We start from the raw sequence: 26,059 nt of genomic DNA, 5'->3' as shown, positions 1-26,059 counted from the left end.
AATCCTTCTAGATGAACTTCAAATATTAGAATCAGCTTTCTGCACATGTCCAGACTTCTTCAATAGTACTGATTACACTGGAGGGCTACAGAGTTGCACTAGACAATTAGCTACTCTAGAAGAGAGGCAGCATTTGATTTGTCTTTGTAGTTCACAGAGTCTGGCAGACTGCCTAGTACATGATCAGTATTCAGAAGCTGTTGGATCCTGAATAAATTGTTTCCCTCAATATATTTTAAGTTCTAAGAAGGCAAGGTTAATATCCAGTTTACTGATTTTTGTCCTCAGAAACCCCCTCAAACACTCCCCAAGGAATAGATGGTCTCCCTGTACAGGTTGCACAGTTGGGATTCTCTCATAGCACTAATCTTTCTTTCTATATAATCTGTATAATCTCCTCCACTTACCAAAAGCCCAAATGTCAGATTTACTGCTGAACTTGCTGTACATAAGGACTTCTGGTGGAGCCCACCGGACTGGAAATTTGGAGCCCACTGAACTGGTATATTCATCATCCAGGACATACCTGTAAAGGATCCAAGATTTGTTGCCATTAGGATTTGGAGAACTTTATATTTGCTTAAATCTCAAAAGAGTTCCACAGGCTTTCTCAAAAGTCTTAGCCGATTAGCCAGTGTTTTTTTGTTTTGTTTTGTTTTCCCAAATGTTACCTTTAACAAAATTCCTGTTTTCATTTCTGATTTAAGCTTTCCTTATTGACAATACGGTTACAGGAAAGATAAAGTGAAATGAGATCTAATCAATATTCTTTTCCTTTTTTCTAACACCCTTTGCTTCCTCTGTTTTCCTCTTCCTTCCAATTCTGCAGTTGCCAGTGGGAATTAGATGTAAAGGGAGAAAGGAGAGATTAGGTATATAATAATTAAACAAAAGGATGAAAGATGTGACCTAAGTAATTCAGAACAAGAAAAAGAACAAAAAGATGGCAAGAAATACTAGAATAAGAGCAGAAAAAGGAAATGAAGGGATTAAAATGGTCACACTTCCCCATGTTTATGCTGTTCCAGTTGTAAGGGAAAAAAACTTAAAAAGCACACTCACCTAGACAGGCCAAAGTCAGATACCTTCACAACTCCTCGATCGTTTACCAAACAGTTTCGAGCTGCCTGCAGTACAACAGAAACCAGTGAGACCTTATCCTTGGCACACAGGTTAAAGGAACAGAGCTTCTGCCTACCAGTGGAATGAAACCATCCCCTTCAATTAGAGACACGCCCATATGATAGGAGTTAGTGGATGCCATTGCCAAACACTGATGCATTGCTACCACACAGAAAGCAACCTGCTATGGAAGTCCTAAGTTAAGCACAGAGGAGGTACAGCACAAGTAAATTTACATGAGCAATTCCACTGCAATGAAATACTGAGAGAATTAAGGGAAAAACAGAAAGGAAGTTTGTTTTGTTTTATGCATGTCTGCCACTGAGAAAAGAGCACTTTGAGCTTTGGCCTGGCTGAAAGAAATGGAAGCACAAAGTCTGATGATTCTGAGAGCAAGGAAGGCAAGGAGTGAATTAGGGATGGTGGAGATTGCAGGAAATAGAAGCACTAAACTGTTCTACAGTAGGTGGCTGCTCCTTAGCACCAGGTGACTCAGCATGGTGTATAAGAGTGTGCTCTCAGGGTTGGGAAGGTGGCTCAGTGGTAGAGCGCTTGCCTTGCATGCCTGACGCCCTGGGTTCGATTCCTCAGCACCACATAAGCAAAAAGAAAAAAGCCAGAAGTGGTGCCGTGGCTCAAGTGGTAGAGCACTAGCCTTGAGCTGAAGAGCTGAGGGACAGCACCCAGGCCCAGAGTTCAGGCCCCACGACCGGACCCAAAAAAAAAAAAAGAGTGTGTTCTCAGTTGCTCTAGTTTCAGAGGAATAGAATTTACAGTCACTTTTCCACCACAAATATTTCTCTTTGTTAACTATCATAAAACTTTTTTTCAAAATTTAATGTATCTATAGGCCCTCGGTTTGAATCATATGTAACGAAATGGTGACTCCATGCCAAGAGTACTCTCAATGGGGCATATAGGACTACCCTGATGCTCCTAGTCCAGAATTGCCACTGAAGAACCCAACTGCTTCCTTGTGAGTGGCAGAGTAGGGATGAATAGCTGCTTTAGCTCTCACCATGTAAGACCTCAGGGAGTTGAGGACTGAGATATCTCATAGACTGGGACAGAGGTAAACTTTTAGTGTTTTTAAGAGAAAGCTGGAATGTTGACACCCGCAACTCTCCCCAACAGTGTGAAATATCTCTTTCAACATGAATTCCACCCTGCTTCCCAGCCCTGGATTCCAGGCCAATTCTTCTGAGGTCCCACCAGGTCTCGATGAAGGAACTGCTTTGACTCCAGGTATTCCATGGCTTCACAAACATCCTTGCACATCTCCAGCAGCTGCTGGGTCTGGAATGGGTGGCGCATCTCCCTTAGGTAGTTCAGAAGGCAGCCATTGGCCATGTACTCAGTGATGATAAAGATGGGGCGCTGTTTGGTGCAGACACCGTATAACTGCACCAACTTCTCATGAGAAAGATTCCTACAAGAAAGACAAAAAACTTATCTTCCCCTTTTGGCTCTGCATACCTATTAGTCATAAAGGATAGGGGAGGAAAGGGATTGTCTAAGATACAATGCTAACATCTTAGAAGCAAGTTTACTTTTCTCATCACTACAAACTTCCAAAGTGCCTAATATGTAAGTGTGAGCAGGAATTTCCTTCAATGTATGTCACCTTATACCACAATGTTTTCCCAGTATTTCTTAGACTTCAGCAACTGAATCCAGAATTGAGTTTGGAGTGTAACTCACATCATGACCTTGGCCTCTTCAATGAATTCATCTTCAGACATGGAGCCTTCTCTGATCATCTTGATGGCCACATCATATTGGCCTCTCCACTTCCCATACTTTACTACCCCAAACTGTCCAGTCCCAAGCTCCTTTAAGAAGGTCAGGTCCTTTGGATCGATTTCCCATGATCCTAACAACAAAGTTTTGGTGTGATTCTTTGGAGGATATGCTTGTATAATTCATACAATAGATAAGAATCTCTACTAGGGTAGAAATATTAAAAGCAGTAAAGGGAAATTTTTCAAGAATACTAATCCCTGCTTACTCAGGTAAATCTTAGGGGCAGGGGTTACTTGGAGGATTCTGAAAATTTTAGATACAAGTTTGTCATAATGTAAGAAGATAGTCTCTTCATGATTAAGTTAACTGTAGTTAATAAACTCAGGGATATTAAATTTTTTATGGAGAATTAAACACCCAACAAATTATGAATTTATGCTTTTGCAGTCCCAGTAGGTGCCACTAGAGGGAGAAAAACCATAAAATAACTTTTGTTTGGCTCTGCCTTGACCTTCCTTGAGGTATAGAACAGTATATCCCAAGGACGTTTCCTAAAGCAAAGTCTACGAAGATGGTCTTTGCAACTGGCCAGCCCACTCTGCCCAAAGAAATAAGCAGTTACCATAGCCAAGGCCTGCAGTGGAAGGAGCATTCTTGTTTTGTTGAGACACTGGATATTTCAGCCTTGATATGAGTCCTAAAACAGAGATGTTACAATGTGGGTACAGTACAGGGAGTGGGATTCTTCACATATTCTCACGTAAAGCCTTAAACTTCAAGTGTGCACCATTTTCATTTACTTTGAATCCCAGAAGATCCTCTATGAATCCACGTTTTTTTTTTCTGGGAGTTTCTCCCCTCACACGAGTTTTTGGAGACAAAGAGAAAATATTAATTGAAATATACTCAATATTGTATATATTTTCACCTCCCAGCAAAAGGTCAGCTCAATTCCTATCTACTTAATGGAGCTTTTGCCCATATATTCATGCCTTCAACAATTTCCCAGTTTTTCAATTGTTCTTAGTCAGTGAATACTTAAAACTGTCTCTGAAGTGTCTGAACTGAGTTAAGAATGTGCTCTTCCAGATATATTATTTGACTATACACTAGAACACAAATCACTAATGAATATTTAATGGCTGATTAGTCCCTAGTTTCTTCCATACCTTTCCTTAACACTAAGCATCAATAACCAAATAAAAAGTCTGCTGACCTACAATCACAGCTGTTTACTTTCACAGCTAATTCACAGTGCTTTATGAGTTCACAAAACTTTCTTACATCTCTTTGTCCTGAATTGCTTCTCTTGATGTCTGCAACACTTTTCTCAGTTGCCTTGGGTACTCACCTGCAGAGTTATGTTGATGGTAGTTAATGAGCTCAGGGATGGTGCTGAAAAGGTGCTTCTCAGCCAGATAATACTGGCTCTGAGGTGTGGAACATACAACATAATGGCGTATTACTCCTTTAGGGTCCCTATAGACATGAATGCTTAGTAAATAACTTGGGAACAGGGTTAGCAGGACCCCAAAAGTGGAGCAACATGAGTTTAGAGTTTAAAACACAGAAGGAGTGGGAAGGACATGACATTAAGCAGGTATTGGGAGGGCTCCTCTGAACTTTCTCCCCAAGGCCTTGGAATAGTGAACTCACCCTGTAGATCTAGCAAACACAGATACAGTGTATTTTCCAGCTTTGCTGGAATCTCTGACAATGAAACCTCCTTCTTTCCCCTGAAACAATAAATAAAGAAGCTGACTATAGAAAAACAGTGCTCATACCTGCATCCCACTTGCATGAATCTGAGAGAAAACAATCATGATTTTACTGCTAAATCTCATGCTCTAGCTGAGGCCCTTTGCTTTTAATATTGAAAAGTGTAACTAAAACCCTAGACAAAGGTGGTCATCAGTGGAGAAGCATTACTTGTTGTGCATACAAAATGCTGTTGGTTTGTGGCTTTCCAACTCACCTCTTGCTTTAATAGTTGCTCAGCTTGACTCCGCGTCATGTGTTTGGAATACCACCTGTGGAGGGAGAGTGCTTGAGTGGTTCCTAGCCCATATGTAAATGGTTCAGATAATCTCTGAGCATCCTGTAGGACTCATCCATGCTTGTGGCTTCATCAAATTCACTCAGATCCTACCTACCAAAAGCCTATCATGCAAATAACATGCTCTATTATTTTCCTAAGCCTATAGTGGGAAAGGCAGGGAGCAAGGTTTTCAGGGAAGAGATTAGAGGCTGGATCCCTCAAGGACAATCCAATTTCATAATGGGGGAGAAAAAGACATCAGTATAAGTCTGGCATTTCTATCCTTCCAAATGTTTCCCATGGGGGTATCAACTCTCTCAAAGAAAGACCCCAAACAACAAATCCATTTATGGCATCAAAGAAAGAATTGATACTTCCATGCCCTTTCTGGATATGAGACTGTAGAAACCTTTCCAGCACTCAGAAACAGGCTTTTACAATCATAATAATATATAGACTCTAACTTGGGATGGCGACATCATTTGACCCAGTTGACACTAATTTTAATGTGTATCTTGAAATAAAATACATTTATTGAAAATAAAAGCCATATACTGTATTTTGTTCCTCTTGGAAGATGGTGCATCAGGAACATAAGCATACTCACTCATACATTTCTATGGAGTCTTCTGCTTCGGTGACATAATTACTAGGGATGTAGCCTTCTTGCCTGTAAAAGAGACAGTATTCTTATGTTGATCATGCAGTACTTCTGTCATCCTCAGAGAGATAGATTCATATACCTGAATTTGGAACCAATTCAAATTTTATATCTATATATGTAAAATAACATACAGGTGTATGCCTCTGACACATAGTTAGGCCACTAAAGGTTGGAGCTTCTGAATATGTGGCATCAGTTGAGGCACTTGAAGGTGACAGAGACCACATATAGATCTGTACCCTAGGAAGCACCTGACAGGAGAGTATATGCATTTCGGTGTGGGAAGAGCAATCAGGGCAGGGAGATTATGCTGCTGCAGTATTTTTTTTTTTTGCATGTCTGGAGTGAGTAGGGACAGGTTCAGGAAGGACTACATGTGCTTACCCATTTTTGGGGGGAGGGGTCCGGTAGTGGGGCCTGAACTCTGGGCCTGGGTGCTGTCCCTCAGCTCTTCAGCTCCAGCTGAAGAGCGCCACTTATGGCTTTTTTCTTTTTGCTTATGTGGTGCTGAGGAATCGAACCCAGGGCCTCAGGCATGCAAGGCAAGCGCTCTACCACTGAGCCACCTTCCCAGCCCCTTACCCATTTTTATCTCGTGCTCGCCACCAGGGTAGGTTGCTCTCTTCCAGGATAAAATACTCATCACCCTTCCGAAGCTGTAGGTCATTTGCATTCATGGGCATGTAATCATAAAGGGCTACAACCTTTTTCAGCTCATTTGTGGAAATTGGTGCTGCTGTTGGCTCAGGAGGCAATGGCTTTTTCAAGATCTGTGTAGTTAAGAGGGAAAGTAGAGGGGTTGGCTAGTCATCAAGCATTCTCCTCTTTTCTCCCAGCTCTCTGGTTTACTAGAGATATTGTTCTCACTCAAAATCATGCATAGAAAGAGCTTCATTTTGTATTCATTCAACAACCATATTAAGGAATCTGGGACAGATATGAAAATCACCCAAGGAATGTTTTAACTATGTCAAAATTTCTGGAAATGGGACCCAGACATTAGTACTTTGAAAGCTTCCTAGATAAAAAAAACAAACAAACAAACAAACAAAAAAACATGTATAGCCAAGGCCAAGAAACCTATCTGGGATTGAACTAGTATACGGATCTAACAAGTGATTGTGAACTTCAGCTCCTTTTTTGCAATGAGGACTAAGAGTTAGAAACCAGCCTTCATAGTGAGACCTTGCCTCAAAAAAACAAAACAAAAACAAAAAACAGAAAATGTTAGTGGTTCCATGGATATTCCATGCTAAATTCTTCATTTTACTGCATGTTTGGAAACTGTATTAATTTTTTGCTAAAAAGTTTAATAGATGATTAGATTCAATGGGTTCCAAGAGGTATCTGATAGCCCTCTATCTTTTCACTGAAGAGGAAGTCATAAGCAGATGGATAACTCCCCCCTCCTCTCTCTAGCAAAGTTCCAGAGAATATTAAGACTGGTGTGTTTCAGGGTTTGTCTGTAAATTTCCATTGAAGCAGTAGTAGTATGTAATTTTCCTCTGTACCTGGTCCTCTTCTGGTGTAGGGGGAAGAGGTTTTTTTGTTTTTCGATGAGAACTCCCAGGTTTTAAGCCTGCAAAAAAAAAGAGAAACGGGTCATGATATAGAATGCATTTTAGGAAAGAGTCCAGAGATAAGTTTGGTTAGGGCAATTGCTGCTGCACATAAAGTCTTTAGGTAATTTAGAAGCGTCTTGGTGCAGGTCACATGGCTCAAAGAGCAGATTACCATTTGTATTTCAGCCTTCACTAGTACCTCTCTTCCAGGCCCATTTCTGCAGCAGCCAGAATGTGTAAATGTTCTGTGTTCCTGAGTTGACAGACACTTGCGAGTGTAATAGAGTCAAATTAGGAATAAAGTAGAGCTGAGTGGTAGGGTGCTTGCCTAATATGCATAACCTCTGATTTACATCCCTAGCATCCCACCAAAAGAAGAAGAAAGAAGAAGAAGAAGAAGAAGAAGAAGAAGAAGAAGAAGAAGAAGAAGAAGAAGAAGAAGAAGAAGAAGAAGAAGAAGAAGAAGAAGAAGAAGAAGAAGAAGAAGAAGAAGAAGGAAGAAGAAGAAGAAGAAGAAGAAGAAGAAGAAGAAGAAGAAGAAGAAGAAGAAGAAGAAGAAGGAAGAAGAAGAAGAAGAAGAAGAAGAAGAAGAAGAAGAAGAAGAAGAAGAAGAAGAAGAAGAAGAAAGAAAAGAAAGAAAGAAAGAAGAAGAAAGAAAGAAGAAGAAGAAGAAGAAGAAGAAGAAGAAGGAAGAAGAAGAAGAAGAAGAAGAAGAAGAAGAAGAAGAAGAAGAAGAAGAAGAAGAAGAAGAAGAAGAAAGAAAAGAAAGAAAGAAAGAAGAAGAAAGAAAGAAGAAGAAGAAGAAGAAGAAGAAGAAGAAGAAGAAGAAGAAGAAGAAGAAGAAGAAGAAGAAGAAGAAGAAGAAGAAGAAGAAGAAGAAGAAGAAGAAGGAAGGAAGGAAGGAAGGAAAGAAAGAAAGAAAGAAAGAAAGAAAGAAAGAAAGAAATGATATTGAGCAGATTTCTTACTTCCATTCCTGTTCTCCAAAATTTGGCAGCCCATAGCATTTTTAGCTGTCTGAGAGCAGCAGAGATATTGCCCATCGATCCAGAAGCAAGGGTGGAATTTCTGTACCAGGTCACTATTGTACCGGATTACTGTAGCAGGAGAAAAAAAAAAGACAAATCACATCTGACATGCAGAAGAATTCATCGTTTGCATGTTTTCCTTTTTGAGGAAGCATGGTGGTGAGCCTCCCCAGCTACCCTGAAGGAATGTAAACCACATAGCAGTTGGCTCACATGACTGGCCATTCTGCCTGTGTGTCCTCACACTTCCTGTGCTGTTGTCATCAGTGGTTTGTCATGATGAGCACCTTCAACTAACATGATAATAATATCTGATTATTCAGAAGCCCAGCAACAGAAATATTATCTATGTTTTCTCAGAAGCCATTATAATCTTTCTGTAAGGGAAAGGCCAAGAGTGCTAGTTTGTTCCAATGGGGGAAATAAAATGTACTCCAAAATCTCATTCTTTTCCTTTTTGGCTGACTGGAGGTTGAACTCAGGGCCTTGTGCTTGCTTGGCTTGCTAGCATCCTGCCACCTGAGACATACCTCTAGACCAGCTTTTTACTGGTTATATTAGAGAGGGAGTTTTGTGGACTTTTCTGCCTAGATTGGCTTTGAACTACAACCCTTAAGACCTCAGCCTCCTGAGTAGCTAGGATTGAAGGCATAAACACTAACACCGTGCATCATTCTATTTGTGTGGTATGTATGTGTGTGCGTGTGCGTGCGCATGCACTGGGTTCTTTTTGCTCAAGGTTGGCACATTATCACCTGAGCCACAGCTCCACTTCTGGCTTTTTTTTCCTTTGGAATTAAATAGAATTAAGTGTCTCATGAACTTTCCTGTCCAGTCTGGCTTCAAACTACAATCTTTAGATCTCAGCCTCTGAGTTGCTAGGACTAAAGGCGGAAACCACCAGCACCTGGCTTTCATTTCATTTTTAATATGCCAACTTCCTAGTTCCCAAGAGATCTTTCAAGAATATTTGCCCTGCACTGTTCACAATAGCCAGGATATGGAAACAACCCAGATGTCCCACCACAGATGAATGGATCCAAAAATTGTGGCATCTATACACAATGGAATATTATGCAGCCATTAGAAAGGAAAAAAATAATGGCATTTGCAGGGAAATGGATGGAGCTAGAAGAAATCATGTTGAGTGAGGTAAGCCAAGAGCAAAGAGACAAATGGCACATGGTCTCCCTGATAAGTGGATGTTAAATCCAAAACGTAAGGTGATATGACAAAATTAACAAGGCTTAAGAAACAAAGACTTCTATTCATCTGGTCAAATCACTACTAAATAACCCCATGCTGCTGATCACATATATGGTATATATATGTGCACACCGGAGGGAAACCAGGAAGAGGACACAGAACTAGAGGGAATCAGGGAAAAACATACATCAGTGGGACCCATCAGCTGCACTGGACATTGATCAAAATGAACTAAGCAACTCAATGGCAGCGATGAGAGGGAGGGAACGAGTGGGAAAGAGGGAACAGCTGATGCTATGCAAAACAAAAGTAATGTACATACCACCCAATGTAGAAGAAATAGCTGTATTGCAAAGCTCATAGAACTCATAAATGTTATAGACCACAATAGACAATTTGCCCCATGAAAGTTAGAATGTGTTTGTGACTTTAACTAAGCATCACTATCCCACAATACTGTGAAATTTGGGAAATTATGTAATCACTTAATCACAATAAAGAATTTGAAAAAAAAAGAATATTTTCCCTAATGTAAACTTACAGAAATAGATTCCCCATGTTTACAGAATAGTTAAGAGAGTTGAGTTAAAGAGCATATGAAGATGAGCCTGCCTTTAAGATCAACATGGTTCCAATCTTCCTTGGACCACTGAGGTAGGCTGAGCTCATTGCCAGAGGTAAACATAGCAGTTCCACTTCCCTCACAGTCCTGTGAAGCTCAAAAGATCTCTCAGAAGCCAAAATACTTTGCAAAGAGTGGGATGGAGAAAGGTGGGATCATTATTTATAATCCCAAAATATTACCACAAAGTCAATTAGTAAAGGCATCCAGGGGATCAAGGTGACAGATAACTAAGAGTTAGCAAAGGAAACTGAAATACATGACAGTGGCAGGCACCAGGGCAAAGATCCAGGCTGTCCTAAAAGCATATATACATACACACACACACACACACACACACACACACACACACACACACACACACACACACACACACACACACACACACATATGGTATATATGTCTCAAATGCATGTAGATAGATGAGATAGATAGATAGATGATAGATAGATAGATAGATAGATAGATAGATAGATAGATAGATAGATAGATAGTTAGATAGCTTGTGCTGGTGGCTCATACCTATAATAATAACCTAATTATGAGGTGAAGATTGGTAAGATTCTACATCATAGTCACCACAGGGGAAAGCATGAAACTCCTCATCTCAACTAACATTTGGGTGCTGTGATACACATCTATAATTCCAGCCATGCAAAGGCCGAGATCAGAAGGATTGTCTGGTTTCAAGCCAGCCTGAGCAAAAAAAGAAAAATCAAGTTCCTATCTCAACAGAAAAAAAAAAAAATGGGTGTGATGGGGTGTACGTGTCATTCCATCTATGATGGAAACCATAAGTAGGAGGATTACGGTCCAGGCTTGCCAGAGCAAAAAGTGAAACCATATCTCAAAAATAACCAGAGCAAAATGGGCTGTAGTCATGGCTTAAGAAGTAGAGTGTCTGCCTAGCAAGTACAAAGCCTAGAGTTCAAACCAAGTACCAATTAAAAAAAGAATTAAATCAAAATAAAACAAAACATTCCACAATAGAAAACAACTTGATATTGGTCGAGAAATGTTAAACTTAATTTTTTTCCATTTGTACAGGGGTAAACGCACTGTATTAAATATGTAAGGTCTTATCTACGTGGGTGTGATTACAGAAACTAATAAAATATTCTCTAAATAATGAAAAAAAAAAAAAAAAAAAGAAAACAACTTGAACCATTCGCCGGCTCTGAGGTCTTCACAAGACAGGGACACAAGTGGTTTTTTCTTGCTTGCTATTGTTTCTAATGTACTATGTGATTCTTTTGTTTCTTTTGTATGTTCTTCCCCCATGGTGTAACCCTTGTTTTCACTGGATTTGATGCCAGTGATCTGCATATTGTATATACATTTTTGTAATTTGGGGAGGGGAAGGGATATAGTGGAATGCTTAAATGAGGATGCAGGCTGACCCATTGACGAGATGTACATACAGGACACTATGTTGAAAACGAACTTTACGATGTCGGGGTGGGCCAGGTGCTGGTGGATCACTGTAATCCTAGCTAATCAGGAGGCTGAGATCTGAGGATCATGGTTCAAAGCCAGCCCAGGCAGAAAAGTCCGTGCGACTCTTATCTCCAATAAAAAGCACTAGAGGGGCTGGGAAGGTGGCTCAGTGGTAGAGCGTTTGCCATGCATGCATGAAGCCCTGGGCTCGATTCCTCAGTACCACATAAGCAAAAAGAAAAAAAGCCGAAAGTGGCTCTGTGGCTCAAGTGGTAGAGCGCTAGCCTTGAGCTGAAGAGCTGAGGGACAGCGCCCAGGCCCAGAGTTCAGGCCCCACAACCGGACCCCAAAAAAATATAAATAAATAAATAAATACCACTAGAAAACTGGAAGTGGCGCTGTGGCTCAAGTGGTAGAGCACTCGACTTGAGCTAAAAAGCGTAGGGACAGTGCCCAGGCCCAGAGTTCAAGCCCCACGACTGACAAAAAATGTTGGGGGGGGGGAGCAGGAGGAGTTGGGGAGGGAAGTCATAGTAAAGGGAAAACAAAGGAGGGGCTAACAATGCTCCTACAAAATGTACTCATTACCCTACTCATGTAACCCCCTCTATACAACATTTTATATATATATGGAAACAAGTTGAAGCCAGGCAGGGAAGTGCACATCTGTAATCTCAAATCTCAAGAGATGGAGGAGAGAAGTGAGGAGAGGAGGAGAGGGAAGAGGAGGTAAGGAGAAGCAGACAGAAAAGAAGAAAAGAGAACTCAAGTCCTTAAGAGCTGGCTAGTCACATTCTACTCACTCAAGCCCTTGGAGTAGGCTCAGAAGTTCTGATGGTCAGGTGCATTTTATAGGTCAATGAACAAAAGTACTATCTTTTTTAAGTGCTATCTCAATATCTTTAATTTTTTTTTGTTTTGGGCTGGGAAGGTGGCTCAGTGGTAGAGCGCTTGCCTTGCATGCCTGAGGCCCTGGGTTCGATGCCTCAGCACCACATAAGAAAAAAGAAAAAAGCTGGAAGTGGTGCTGTGGCTCAAGTGGTAGAGCGCTAGCCTTGAGCTGAAGAGCTGAGGGACAGTGCTCAAGCCCAGAGTTCAGGCCCCACGACCGGACCCAAAAAAATTTTTTTTTTAAATTTTAAGTAGTTACAAAGGAGTTGCCATTTAACAAAGTAGAATATGAATATAATGACTCTTCATCAATGTCACCCCTTTCATCATTCTCCCTCATTCCTTCCAATTCTACTACTTCCTTCAATTTTCTTAATTTTGTAGAATATGTATTGATTTTTTTTGCCAGTCCTGGGGCTTGAACTCAGGGTCTGGGCACTGTTCCTGAGCCTCTTTTGCTCAAAGCTAGCACTCTACCACTTGAACCACAGTGCCACTTCCAGTTTTTTCTGTTTATGTGGAACTAAGCAATCAATCCCAGGGCTTATACATTGAATTTTATGTCTGCAATTCTTCCACTTCCTCTTTTCATTCCTCAACCTCCCCCCCCCCCCACTTGATTCCACTCCCCAATTCCTTTCTAAGGAATTACATTGCGGTCTCTTTTTCATCATGGATTTGAAGACTTCTAACCACTCTCCCTTGCCTATCCTCAGCCCGCATATCTTGACCACTAAGAGCAGGGTGATGGGCTCTGTTCAGGCTAGAGGGAGCTCTATTGCCTATAGAAAAATTTATGACAATAATAAAACCAACAAAAGTCTGTCTGCCCTTTATCATTACCAGGCAATGAAAATTTTGAATAATGTTGGCGATAATCTTCCTTGTCAGGACTGATTGATCTTACCACCTTCATCTGCTGCCTACCCCATGTCAGTCTCCTCACCAATGGATCTGAGACCCTCAAGTCCTCTGTGCCTATGCAGGCTGGCACCATCAAATGTGCCAACAATACTTCATCACAACTAGCCACTCATACATTAAGTTATGTTAATACACTAATGAAGGGGAAAAAAACTTCCTGTCCTCCCTACCCTCAGAACTCTCATTAAGAACCTTCCCAACATTCCAAAATAATATCTGCCACTTAAGAAATCCCTTGAAGATAACATCTCTTCTTTCATTGGCTAATCCAGAGCTTGTATTTCCAGCTGCTTATAAGAAAATTACAAAAGTAGTTCACGTAAGAGAACTTAGGGGAGGCTGATTACCAGTGCAACAGTGCATTGTCTGGGAAAAACTAATTGTTGACACATATTCTCCAAACACCCAATGGGCTGATCAGTGCTATCCATGTTTATCAGGATAACAGCTAAAATTCTGTTCTGGTATGCAGGAATATTCTTCCCTGGATTGCAATTTTGCTAATGCCATTTTTCCATTCATTTGGGTGAGGTCAGGCTATTAGCATATCTTTGACATTGCAATTAATATAGGCTCTATTAAGCTTCACCAGAAAACAATTCAAGAATGAGTATAAGGCTGTGGTATAACTCAATGGTACAGTGTATGAGAGAGGTGCTAGTATCAATCCCCAGCCTAAGGAAAGAGCCAATGTAGGCAATATTTGTGGTGATGTAATATAAAAATGCCTGCTACCATGTTCAAGAAAATGGAAGGAGAGTCTGTGGCTAAGTCCTCATGGATATAACCTTTGCATAGTATGTGACATGAGAAAAATATGGCAACTGTATATGCAGTACCTGATGCCCACTTTGAAAACTAGGGCATAATTCACATATGATAAAATACACAATCTAAATTATATAGTGAGCCTCATTCGTCACTCTAGTTTAATCCAGTAAAACAGGAGGCTACTCATGCCCCTCATGATCAAAGAAAGAAATCAGTATTCTAGAGCAGTGATCCATGTTCCAGTGAGGTCTCCTTACCACGATAGTGATTTGCACTTGGTATGTTTTACCCGAGAGGTATAGCATCACTGGAGTGTGATTTGATGGTTCTTTGAGTAGCTCACTATTAGCACTGCTAATACCTGGGGCCATCCGAGGTTATTAAGATCTCATCTGTATTTTCCAACATCACGATATTTGTTGGAAGGTTATCTGGCTCCTGTGGTCAATATGGGCAAGTCTGACAAGGTATACATCCATGTGGGACAACTGGGAAAAATATCTTCAGTGAAACAGAATGGGAGAGATTGCTAAGCTGACGTGGGAGGATCAAGAGTCTGAGGCCAGCCAGGGCTACATAATGATACCCTGTGTCAGAGGAGGAGAGGAAAAAGGGGAGGGGAGGAGAAATAGTGGTAGAGTGTCTAACTAGCAAGGCACTCTAGCCTCTGAATTCAATCTGAGTGCCACCAAAAGCAAAACAACAAAAATTCAATGAATGAACATTTTCTTCCTTTCTTCTTTCAGTTGGAAAGACTTTATAACTACATTTTCTTTTTTTGCTTTCAAGGCAGTGAATAGGAATGATGGTATAACCAACCACCCAGGATGAGAATGTAAATGTTTAAGACAAAGGGCTGTCATGCAATAACCGAGCCATGCAGTTATCAGGCTGCCCTCCTTCCTGTTTCTCTAAGCAGCCTTTCCTGATGTCAACCCAACCAGTTCATTTCTCAGTCACTTGACATGTGGCTATATTTACACACAAATATAAGGCCTGCATCCTGTGCTGTAAGCATTCAGTCAAGTTTATCTTTAAGCACTGTATGGTTTCTGCAGTGCAGAAACAATATTCAAGTTTAAGTTAGCAGAACGTGAGGGACACAAAATGGTTCCTTGGAAAATATTTATCCATAATAAGGAGATGTACAATGCTTCCTTATATAGTGCTTTACAGTTTTGCACATATTTTCACAATTATTATTCTTCCCTTGATTATTAGAACAACTCTGGAAGTAGTTAGATCAGGCATTATCATTATTCCCATTCAGGAAAAAAAAATGAGCCTCAAACAATCTCATTGGAATACTTACCAGAAGCTACCTACCTTGGAAGTGATATACCAGGCAGCTTGAAATCAAGATATTTTTATTATAATTTGAAGCACTCTTATACATTACCTGTTTAATTTTTGGAACTAAGTATTCCATACATAGGACTCTAACCATTGCATAGTCGTTGAAAAAGGCACTATCTTAACTGGTATATAGGGAAATAGAGGTTCCCCCATAATTACAATATTGCACTGAGTGGTGGTTGCACCTGTTGGCCTAATTTGTATATTTTATTCATATGATGAAATACTAAACTTTATAACTAATATTAAAGCAAAATATGATCTTTCTTTGCTTTCTCATTCCCTCTATCCCCCTTCCCCCTTCCTTCTGTCCTTACTTCTCTTTCTTCTTTTTTTGCCAGTCCTAGGGCTTGAACTCTGGGCCTGGGCACTGTCCCTGAGCTTCTTTTGCTAATGACTAGCACTCTACCACTTGAACCACAGTGTCACTTCTGGCCTTTTCTGTTTATGTGGTACTGAGGAATCAAACCTAGGACTTCATGCATGATAAGCAAGCACTCTACCACTAAGCCACATTCCCAGACTCTTTCTCTTCTTTTACATTCCTTCCATTTATTCATTAGTTCATTCTGCCCCTTTACCTTTCTTCTCTCCCCTCGCCCCTCTCTTCTTTCCTTTTTTTTGCCTTCTTTACTTCTCTCTCTCTCTCTCTCTCTCTCTCTCTCTCTCTCACTCTCTCTCTCTCTCTCTCTCTCTCTCTCTCTCTCCCCTCTCTCTCCCTCTCTCTCTCTGTTTCTTTCCCCTATAAAACTATTTTACTTTCCAAATAATTCTCACCATTTTTGAGTTGATGAATCCAACGTTTTCTCAGTTCTTCAGTTGGGGAGAAGACATAGAGAGGCCCCTCATCATATACAACCTGGAGCAGTGGACACAGAATTCTTCAGTTAGGATTTTGGGTGAGTGGGGAGAAAGACATGGACACAATAAATTTAAATATAACTTTATATAACTTTATATATGCATTGTAGAAAGCAAAGAAAGGCAGGGTCTTGGGGCTGGGAAGGTGGCTCAGTGGTAGAGTGCTTGCCTTGCATGCCTGAGGCCCTGGGTTCGATTCCTCAGCACCACATAAGCAGAAAAAAAAGCCGGAAGTGGCGCTGTGGCTCAAGTGGTAGAGCGCTAGCCTTGAGCTGAAGAGCTGAGGGACAGCGCCCAGGCCCAGAGTTCAGGCCCACAACTGGACCTCGCACTCCCCCCCAAAAAAGAAAGGCAGAGTCTTCCACCAGCAGTTGTTCAGGGGTTCTGGAACAACCCTAAACTATTCAGGAATGGAAGATGTTGAGTCTCTTAGCTTTTTTAATACTCTTAGTTCCTCTTTACTGGTGTATATGCTTTGTGTATATGCTTAGTCTATAATGTTTCCCTTATAACTCAGCAGAGATGTTTATTTTTTCTCTAGCAAAGGGCATTTTGCTATTTTATTATCAAACTTTGAGCTTATATAGAAGGGTATTGAAGTGATGATCTATGTATAACCTATGTCTTGGTTAGTATATATGTTATTCATTTGGATAATATCGAGGCCACACTTTATAGCCTCCCCACACCAAAATTAGTTAGAACAAACCAAATTTGTAACTACAAATTTACTTTGAGAAATCAAAGTATATATTTGCACTATCACTAAATCAGTCCACTTTTATTTGGAAAATAAAATCAGTCTCACCAGACTTTCCTGCCCGGGCTGGCTTCAAACCACAATCCTCAGATCTCAGCCTCCTGAGTAGCTAGGATTACAGGTGTGAGCCACTTGTGCCCACCTCAGTCCACATTTTTTGAAAATCTGCCCTATGCAAGACATGCTACATGTTGTGGAGATGCATGAAATACAAATACCTGATTTTATCATTCACAAAGTTAAGACACACCGCACAACAAATTCCAAAGTCAAATATAAATTGATTTAAATTAGGTACTGGTCAGCATCATACACTGGCACAAGCAACATCATCTTGTTGAAAGATGGTGGTAGTAAAAATTAGGCTTAAAACATCCTTTACAGCCTTTATAATAGTCAGGAAAGTGAATAAAGCCATTTTAGATTTTTCTTCTGTGCTTGTTAGTCTTACTGTGCTTATAAATTCATTGCAGAAAGCCCCCTCCCCTGAGATTTTCCACTTCCTTTTCTGGCTTTCACTGTTGCAGAGGCTGCAATATTCACAACATGTGACCTCCAGAGTTGTCAGGACATAAGCCACACTGAACACTGAATTTTCCTCTTTCCGGCTTTCATTGCATCCACTAAACAGATGCCTATGGGGCTGGTTTTTCAGCTATTTCACATTAGAATTTAGGTTTATGCACGAGACTAAGAGGCTTTCTCCATATGGAACTTCCTAATATCACTCATTCTCCCCTACTCCATCTTTCAACCCACATGATCACCATAGATAAGAGAAGCAGAACCAGAAGGAAGTGAAATGTTCACTCAACAAGCAAAGTATCTTTCCCAATGTTGTTATCATAAACCAAACATGCCATAATGGAATAACAATTGTAAAATTTTTCTCTTCCATGTACAGCAATAGAAAAAACTATGTTAAATTGGGAGAATTGGAAAGCAAACAATCTTGGCTCTTGTCAGTCTTATTTTTTGGTCCAGCTAAAACCAAGCTCTTGCTCCACAGACCACAATCATCTGCTGGGTAATTACTAGAAGAAGGCTTAAAACTGTAAACCAGTGTGTTTTATTCTGCAACTCAGAACCATCTCTCAAGGATCTCTCAGCCATTCTCAAGAATGTAACTACCAAAAAGAATATTTGTCTCCAAGAGGCTATGGGAGGAAAGACTCCTAACTTTGATAATCACCAGTCAATAAACACAACAGGCCTAGTCTCATTTACACTAACCATCCCTTTGTATATTTCACTTCTATGACTCTACTGAGCCACTGTGCTGTCCTTTGTTTTTAAAAAAAATTACTAATCCTAGATGCCATGGCATTGAACTATATATTAGTCTCCAACTAGCTTTGCTGTAGAAAATGTTTCTTAAATATTGGTTTTGATGTTCCTATTTGCCTGGGCAATTTTCAAGGTCTTCATTATCTCTTTTGCTGAAACCACTAATTTTTTTTTGACAGTTGTGGGGCCTGAACTCTGGGCTTGGATGTTGTGCCTCAGCTCTTCAGCTCAAGGCTAGTGCTCTACCACTGAGCCACATTCTCAGTCCTTGAAACCACTAATTCTTGCTTGATATGGTGGTATACACTTTTGATCAATGTACTTGGGAGTCTGAAGCTGTAAGATTTGAGGCTCAAGGTTAGCCTGGGCTACATAGTGAAACCATCTCAGAAAAGCAACAAGAAAAAGCCAGGCATGACAGCCCCTGTCTATAAATCTAGCTACTCCAAGGGTAAGTAGAGATCAGGAAGACATTGGTTCAAGGCCCTCTAGGTAAAATGTTAATGAGACCTTATCTCAACAAATAAATCTAGGTATAGTGATGAATATCTGTAATGCCAGCTACTGGAAGGCATGGGAAGAAGGATCATAGTCTGTGTCCAGTTCCAGACAAAAATTAGAAATCTTATGATGTAAAAGTTAACCAAAAGGGATGTGGCTCAAGTGGTAGAGTACCTGTCTAGCAAGTGTTGGCCCAGAGTTCAATCTCTATCAACAACAAAAAAGGGAGGAAAGAAGGGGAAGGGAGAAAGGAGAGAGAGAAAGATTGAGAGAGGTGGGGGGGAGAGAGAGGCTCTTCACTTGGGCCTACAGGTGTCTACTAGGTGACCTTTTGATATCAGGAAGTTGAAATCTCCAACCTGTTATAATGCTTGCACTGTCATTTCTTGGACATGTATATCAGCCATAAGGATTGACTATGAATGCACAGACTACCAATTACTTCACTTCAATTACCTTTACCCATGCCTTAAATCCCCTGTGCTTCTTTATTCCATAAATATCCTCAAGCAATGTCAAGGAGGCAGATCTGAGACTTGGGTATCCCACCACTATATTTCAAATTCTGTGCATTGAGACCTAGTAGCCTTCCCTCTGCCTTGAACTCCAACCTGGATAACTTCATTGTAGGGTCCTTTTCAGAACTGATGAGAGAAAATAGCTCACCTGGAAGGGGTAAGGGAACCTTTCAATGATTGAAATTTGCTCCATTTCACTGGACTCTTCACCTCTTCTCTGTAATGAAAGAAGAAAGGGTTATCCTACTGATGCCTTGTTGTTTTCTGAACTTCTTTATTTATTGAAGGCTTTCTACAGCAGATTCAGAAGACTGCTGAACACACAATGTTAATTCCTAGTGGTGACTAACTTCCCACAGCCTGGTAAGAACCATGTACATAGGATCCAGCACTTAAGAATGGCTGCAGACCTTTCAAATTACTAAGAAAAGCAAATTTTCTCAATAATTCATGTTGGGACAAACATTGAACTACTAATATTCGAAGGAGAAGAATGCAATAGATATTTTATACCATATATCAAAGTAAAATCCAATCAAACCCCTAATTTTTATAAAAATGAAAATATGAGCTGGGCACTGATGGCTCATGCCTGTAATCCTAGCTACTCAGGAGGCTGAGATCTGAGGATCATGGTTCAAACCCAGCCCAGGCAGAAAAGTCTGTGAGACTCTCATCTCCAATTAACCACCAGAAAACCAGAAGTGGCACTGTGGCTTAATGGTAGAGTGCTCAGCTTACCATGGGATGAAAAGCTGAGGGACAGCTCCTAGGTCCAGAGTTCAAGCCCCATGACTGACCAAAAAAAAATGTGGCTATGAATGATCAAGAGCAAATATAAATGTCCTTATGTGATGTTGTGGGAAACAAGGGCTTTCTAGTATAATTTTAAAGGTCAGAACTATTAAGAACAAGATGAACTAACTAAATTTTAAAACCCTATATGGCAAAGTAAAAATAACAACAACTATGTTTTATTTAATTTTTTACATTTTAGTTTTTATTTTTTCAAAGAAAAGCAATAAACTGGACAAATATTTTAATATATTACCTTAAGAGCTCTTTGAAACTACTAGACATATAATAAGTATCTTGATAGAAAATTGGGCCACAGGTTGGGAATGTGGCTTAGTGGTAGAGTGCTTGCCTAGCATACATGAATCCCTGTGTTAGATTCCTTATTACAGAAAATGGGCCAAAAAGATTAACTGAAAGTCCACAATTGAAAATACAGGGGCTTGCCTAACAAGCATGAGTTTCTGAGTTCAATCTCCAGTACTGCAAAGAAAGGAAAGGAGGAAAGGAAGTAGGAGAGGGAGAGGGAGAGGGAGAGGGAAAGGAAAAAGGAAGAGAGGAGGAGTGGGGAGGGGAGGGGAGGAGGGGAGAAAAGAAGAAAATACATGTGAGCAATGGACACATAATCATCTACCCTTGAGTTAAAGGACACTAAAATAAATCAGAATGAAATAGTATTTTACTTCACTGTCAAATTAAGTAAAACCTAAACTATCCAGAATACTGGATAAAGAATATAGAGAAACAAATATTCTCCTACATAGTTTGCAGAAGTATATGAAAATCCAATCTCACTACTAAAAAGCTAAAATAGAATAAAAAAATAAAATTCAAAGCACCGACATTTCATAAATAGAAAAACAAAATTCTACTTCCATCTTCTAAGAAAAGAGTATAAAAAGTATACAAATAAGGTGTGATGGCATATGCATGTAATCTCAGCACTCTGGAGGCAAGGACAGGAGGATCTCATGTTTGCGCTGATACAAGGAAAAATCTTGTCTCAAGAAAAAGTAAAGGAAGGTTACAAAGTAAGATGAATAGTATGATATGATTGTGGGTTCTAATTATGTACCACATATATGAATGCAAGTGTATGGATTGCTGTAGATAAAAGCATCTGAAAGTGTGTATATACCATCATGCCAATAGTTGTTTTGACTGCATAATTATACTATGCATAATTTTCTTATTTTTTAGTTTTTATATATTCTCCAGAATTTCTATAGTGCATTAGTCTTTCGTTTCCCATAGGGTCATCTTGCATTACTATTATGATCAGGAAAAATGAAAAGTTCTGTATTTGAAAACACCAAATCAGCCAGGTACTGTTGGTTCATGCCTATAATCTTAGCTACTCAGGAAGCTGAGATCTGAGGATTGTGGCTCAAAGCCAGCCTAGGCAGGAAAGTCTATAAGACTGGAAAACTAGAAGTGGGACTGTGGCTGAAGGTGGTAGAGTGCTAGCCTTTAGCAAAAGAGTTCAGGGACAGTGCACAGGCCCTGAGGTCAAGCCCAATGACTGACAAAAAATAAATTAATCATAAAGTATAAAATCAAAAGCCAGTAGGTGCCACACTGGAAAAGCTCCAAGATGTGAAAGAACACACAATGAGATATTAAAGAACCTTATGTGCCATAGCCAGTAGCTCACGCCAGAAATCCTAGTTACTCGGGAAGCTGAGATCTAGAGGATCACAGTTCAAAGCCAGTCTAAGCAGAAACGTCTGTAAGACTATTTCAATTAACAAGCAAAAAGCTGGAAGTCGAGGTGTAGCTCAAGTGGTAGAGCACTAGCTATGGGGAAGCCTAGGGAGAGTGTAAGGTCTAGTGTTCAAGCCCCAGTACCAGCACAACAATAAAACAACAACAATAAAAAACAAAAACAAAAACAAAATCTCATGTGACTCTAGGATCTTGACATAGAGACTTAAGTGTGAAATTCTGATCTTGGTAACTGAAGGATGAAAACCCACCTACTCTGCTCAGTTTGAAAACCTGATGTGGCAATGATTTGTGATTGGTTTTTAAGCATTTCATGTTAAGTGAGTTGTCTGTTCTGCAGCTGGAAGAAAGAAACTGAGACTCAGTATAAATAAGCCATAGTATAATGAAGACATTTATATATTTATATGTGACTGTATTCCTCATTGCACAGCATTACCAGTTTACTTATAGAAAATTGAAAAGTTTCAAGTTTCTCAGAATCTGTAGCCCTCCTTTTCTGACATTAGTCTCTTCTTACCGGAATCTGTCTTTCTGGTGGAGGATTTTTTTCAGGAACCACTGTTTCAACACAAGTGATCTTCTCAACATCTATTGAACCCTTCTTACTGCCTCTTCTCTGAGAAAAAGAATGAGGGGAAAATGGAGACAGATTAAGAACAATTAAACTTTTTATTTAATCATTCATAATGATGAGGATGTCACCATAGTCTATAACTTATCTTTTTTTTGGGGGGGGGGTCTGGTCGTGGGGCCTGAACTCTGGGCTGGGTGCTGTTCCTCAGCTCTTCAGCTCAAGGCTAGCGCTCTAACACTTGAACCACAGCACCGCTTCCGGCTTTTTTCTTTTTGCTTATGTGGTGCTGAGGAATCGAACCCAGGGCCTCATGCATGCAAGGCAAGCACTCTACCACTGAGCCACCTTCCCAGCCCCACCATAGTCTATATCAAGACCTATATTGAGAAGGAACAATCTTCAAGATCCATTAATCTAACCATCTTTAACTACCAAATGGAGGGCAATCTCTGTGGGAAAGTAATGTCAAAATAAATTTTAAAAGGATTTTTTCCTTGTCAGATGGCATAGATCTTCTTTTATTCTGTAGGCTGTCTTTTTAGCTTAGTGACTATGCCCTTTACTGGGCAGAAAGGTTTTAGCTTGTCCATTCTCTCTCCAATTTCCTGAGCCCCTAGAAATCTTCTCAGAAAGTTCTGCCTACCCATATAGTGTAATGTTTCTCCTACTCCTTCCTCTGGTAGTTGCAAGGTTTCAGTTTGAAGTCATTGGTCAATTTTAGATTGATATTAGTACAAGGTGACAGACAGGGATTGGGGTGGGAAAGATGGGGAAGAACAATGGAAGGGGTGACAGGAATCAAAATACATTGTGCTGTGGCTCATGCCTGTAATCTCTACTCTGGAGGCTGAAATCTGAGGATTGTGATGTGAAGCCAGCCTTGTTAAGGAAATCTGTGAGATTCTTATCTCCAATTAACCACCAAAAAGCCAAAAGTGAAGTGTGGCTCAAGAAGTTATTCTACTACTGCCAACCTTGAGTGAAAAAGCAAGGGACAGTACCCAGGCCTTGAGTTCAAGCCCAAGTATTGGCAGGCACACACACATACACACACACACACCACAAAGATGCATTGTAGCACTGTAACTCATAAACTGATACAGGTACAACTACTTAAAGGTAATAATCAAAATAATAATAAACCTCATAGGTTAGTGGAGAAGACAGACAGGTATAAACAAATAAACATACATTTACAATTCTGCAATAAAAACGGTGCTTTCCAACTCTAGGATTTCATTTGCAACAAACATTTAATAAGTACTCACCAATTGCAAGATTCCATGACAAGAATTCCCCCATGGCTTCTTAGCGCCTTTGAATTTTTGCCCCAGCACAGCTGTAACAAGTTCTAAACTAGGAAATATTTTGTTGACTGTAATGTACTTGGGTCTATTCTACTTCTGTCCCTTCCCCTACGATGAACACCTATCTCTTTCTGAAAGGCCTAAAAGCCAAGTCCTTGAAATATTCAGATTCAATCTTCATAGCTGAAAAACTTACCCCACGTTCAAAGTCATACTCATAGTAGGAAAGTTTGTGCACAGTCAGGAGAAAGAGGCGTTTCTTGAAATTCAAAGGTGATGTTTTCTTTTTTTGCTGGGAGCGTTTCAGAAAGATGCTCTCCAGTATTACTGTGGCCATTGTTTCTTTGTTCTGGAGTTCACACGTGTGCTGTAGATAAGGAAAGTTCTTAAGGCTCCAGCACATTGATCCCCATCCTTCCTGGCTCCCCATCAGCCTTGGTATCTATTTCAGTTGAAATAAAAATTCTTTTTTTTGGGGGGGGGTCCGGTTGTGGGGCCTGAACTCTGGGTCTGAGCGCTGTCCCTCAGCTCTTCAGCTCAAGGCTAGTGCTCTACCACTTGAGCTATAACACCACTTCCGGCTTTTTTCTTTTTGCTTATGTGGTGCTGAGGAATCGAACCCAGGGCCTCAGGCATGCAAGGCAAGCGCTCTACCACTGAGCCACCTTCCCAGCCCCGAAAGTCCACAAAATTCTTATTGCCAATTAAACCTCAAAAAGCCAGAAGTACAGCTGTGGCTCAGGCTATAAAGTGTCAGACTTGAGTGAAAAAGCTAAGGGGCAACTCTCAGGCTCTGAGTTCAAGCCGTAGTACTTCCACACAAAAAAGAAAGGAAAATGTAAAGTGTTGTTATAATAATGGGACACTTCTGTTCCCATCACTAAAAGAACCCCAAAAACAAAAAACAAAAACAAAAAAACACAGTTCATTTAGCATTTCAAGCTGGACTCTGGAACACCAATTAGCCTGTAATCCTAGCTACTCAGGAGGCAGAGATCTAAGGATCTCAGATTTTCTCCCCAGGCAGAAAAGTCCAAGAGACTTTTATCACCAATAAACTACTCAGAAAACGCCAGAAGTGGTGCTGTGGCTCAAGAGGTAGAGTTCTAATCTTGAACATAAACAGGCTCAAAGACAGCACCCAGGCCCTGAGCACCCAGGCCCTGAGTACCAGGACCAGCAAAAAATAAATAGAGTTTTAGTGTTATAACATTGTATCTCTTTGTTACACTACAAATGCAAGGGTTTTTACATAGCTAACCTTTTGAGCCTCTTAGCTCTGTATGGGGAGAATTCAGAAAGAGGAAGCTTATTAAGAAGAGTTTAGCATACAAACTGCACTATACCAACCAATTAATATTAATAGCACTTGTGGCTTTTATCGCTGGCTCTTATCTTTGTTATTATCAGGTAAAACACTGTTAAGGACACTAGCAGAGTAAAACTCAGTAAGAGATATGGGGGAGGGGGTGTGTGAGTGTGTGTGTGTGTGTGTGTGTGTGTGTGCGCGCGTGCGCACACACACACACACACACACACACACACACATGCGTGCACACATGCCTGCCAGAACTGGGGTTTGAACTCAGCACCTTGAGTTTGCTTAGCTTTTTCACTCAAGGCTGACACTCTACCACATAAGCCACACATCCATATACTCATTAATTTGAGATAAGAATCTCGAATTTTTATGCCCAGATTTGATTTCGAACCAGATATCCTCACCTTGTGAGTAGCTAGGATTACAGGCATGAGCCACTGGTGCCTGGCTTTGGGAAGAGTCTATGAGATCTTAAAACTAATCAAACAACTACTTAGCCAGAATGTCCAAGAAGTAGTATTTTCATTTAATTCTTCTTTAAAATACTACTGAATAGGCCAGCAAGATTCTGGTCATAACCTTTCTCTTTATAGGATGATTGAAACAAAATCCTGTTTCAGTGCCTTCTACTTATCAGGCATTTTATGTACTCTGTGTGTGCGTGCACTGATAATCAAGTCCAAAGCTTTGCACATGCTAGACAAGCAGTTTCCCACTAGAAAATATCCCCAGCCTGTCAGGCATTTTATATTCATTATTTATTTTTGACAATGGATGAGAAAAACAAGACTCTTAGAAGCTTCATCCATCTATATAATCTTTGCTATTTCATCATCTATGACCCCTTGCTCTTTCAGGTACAGTTCCTCACCTCCCAGATGGTTTTGTTTTGGTTCGATTTGGCTTTCACCTTCGACAGGGTATAATGCCAGCCACTTTAATACCCTGTCATCCCCCGGATGGCTATCATCAAAGAGAAGTTGACACAGACTTCTATGAATGTTCTGTGAAAGGAAATGGTGAGTACAAAGGATAAGGCAGAA

The 26,059-nt window shown here is 40.3% G+C and overlaps 1 protein-coding gene across 3 annotated transcripts in view; it reads right to left on the bottom strand.

Moving 5' to 3' along the window:
• Nucleotides 1-26,059, bottom strand: part of Btk (Bruton tyrosine kinase) — a 37,073-nt gene that overhangs the window by 3,299 nt on the left and 7,715 nt on the right. Inside the window, exons 2-18 of one of the 3 annotated variants that reach the window (XM_070040062.1) lie at nucleotides 25,888-26,020; nucleotides 23,892-24,062; nucleotides 22,332-22,430; nucleotides 19,440-19,508; nucleotides 16,142-16,223; nucleotides 8,098-8,226; nucleotides 7,079-7,146; nucleotides 6,150-6,337; nucleotides 5,511-5,573; nucleotides 4,841-4,895; nucleotides 4,522-4,601; nucleotides 4,217-4,344; nucleotides 3,488-3,562; nucleotides 2,824-2,995; nucleotides 2,335-2,551; nucleotides 1,063-1,127; nucleotides 408-526 (exon numbers count right to left, since the gene is read on the bottom strand). In XM_070040062.1, the coding sequence (XP_069896163.1) occupies nucleotides 408-526; nucleotides 1,063-1,127; nucleotides 2,335-2,551; nucleotides 2,824-2,995; nucleotides 3,488-3,562; nucleotides 4,217-4,344; nucleotides 4,522-4,601; nucleotides 4,841-4,895; nucleotides 5,511-5,573; nucleotides 6,150-6,337; nucleotides 7,079-7,146; nucleotides 8,098-8,226; nucleotides 16,142-16,223; nucleotides 19,440-19,508; nucleotides 22,332-22,430; nucleotides 23,892-24,032 (1,750 nt within the window). In that variant the 5' untranslated portion in view covers nucleotides 24,033-24,062; nucleotides 25,888-26,020. The remainder of the gene's footprint in view (nucleotides 1-407; nucleotides 527-1,062; nucleotides 1,128-2,334; nucleotides 2,552-2,823; nucleotides 2,996-3,487; nucleotides 3,563-4,216; nucleotides 4,345-4,521; nucleotides 4,602-4,840; nucleotides 4,896-5,510; nucleotides 5,574-6,149; nucleotides 6,338-7,078; nucleotides 7,147-8,097; nucleotides 8,227-16,141; nucleotides 16,224-19,439; nucleotides 19,509-22,331; nucleotides 22,431-23,891; nucleotides 24,063-25,887; nucleotides 26,021-26,059) is intronic. The other 2 variants (XM_070040061.1, XM_070040063.1) reach the window with 2 other exon arrangements.

Source organism: Dipodomys merriami, unplaced genomic scaffold (genome assembly GCF_024711535.1).
Source record: "Dipodomys merriami isolate MVZ:Mamm:240054 unplaced genomic scaffold, mDipMer1.0.p SCAF_3, whole genome shotgun sequence".
NCBI classification, from domain to species: domain Eukaryota; kingdom Metazoa; phylum Chordata; class Mammalia; order Rodentia; family Heteromyidae; genus Dipodomys; species Dipodomys merriami.
Note: the sequence above shows the minus strand (reverse complement) of the source record. Positions and strands in the feature narration are given on the sequence as shown.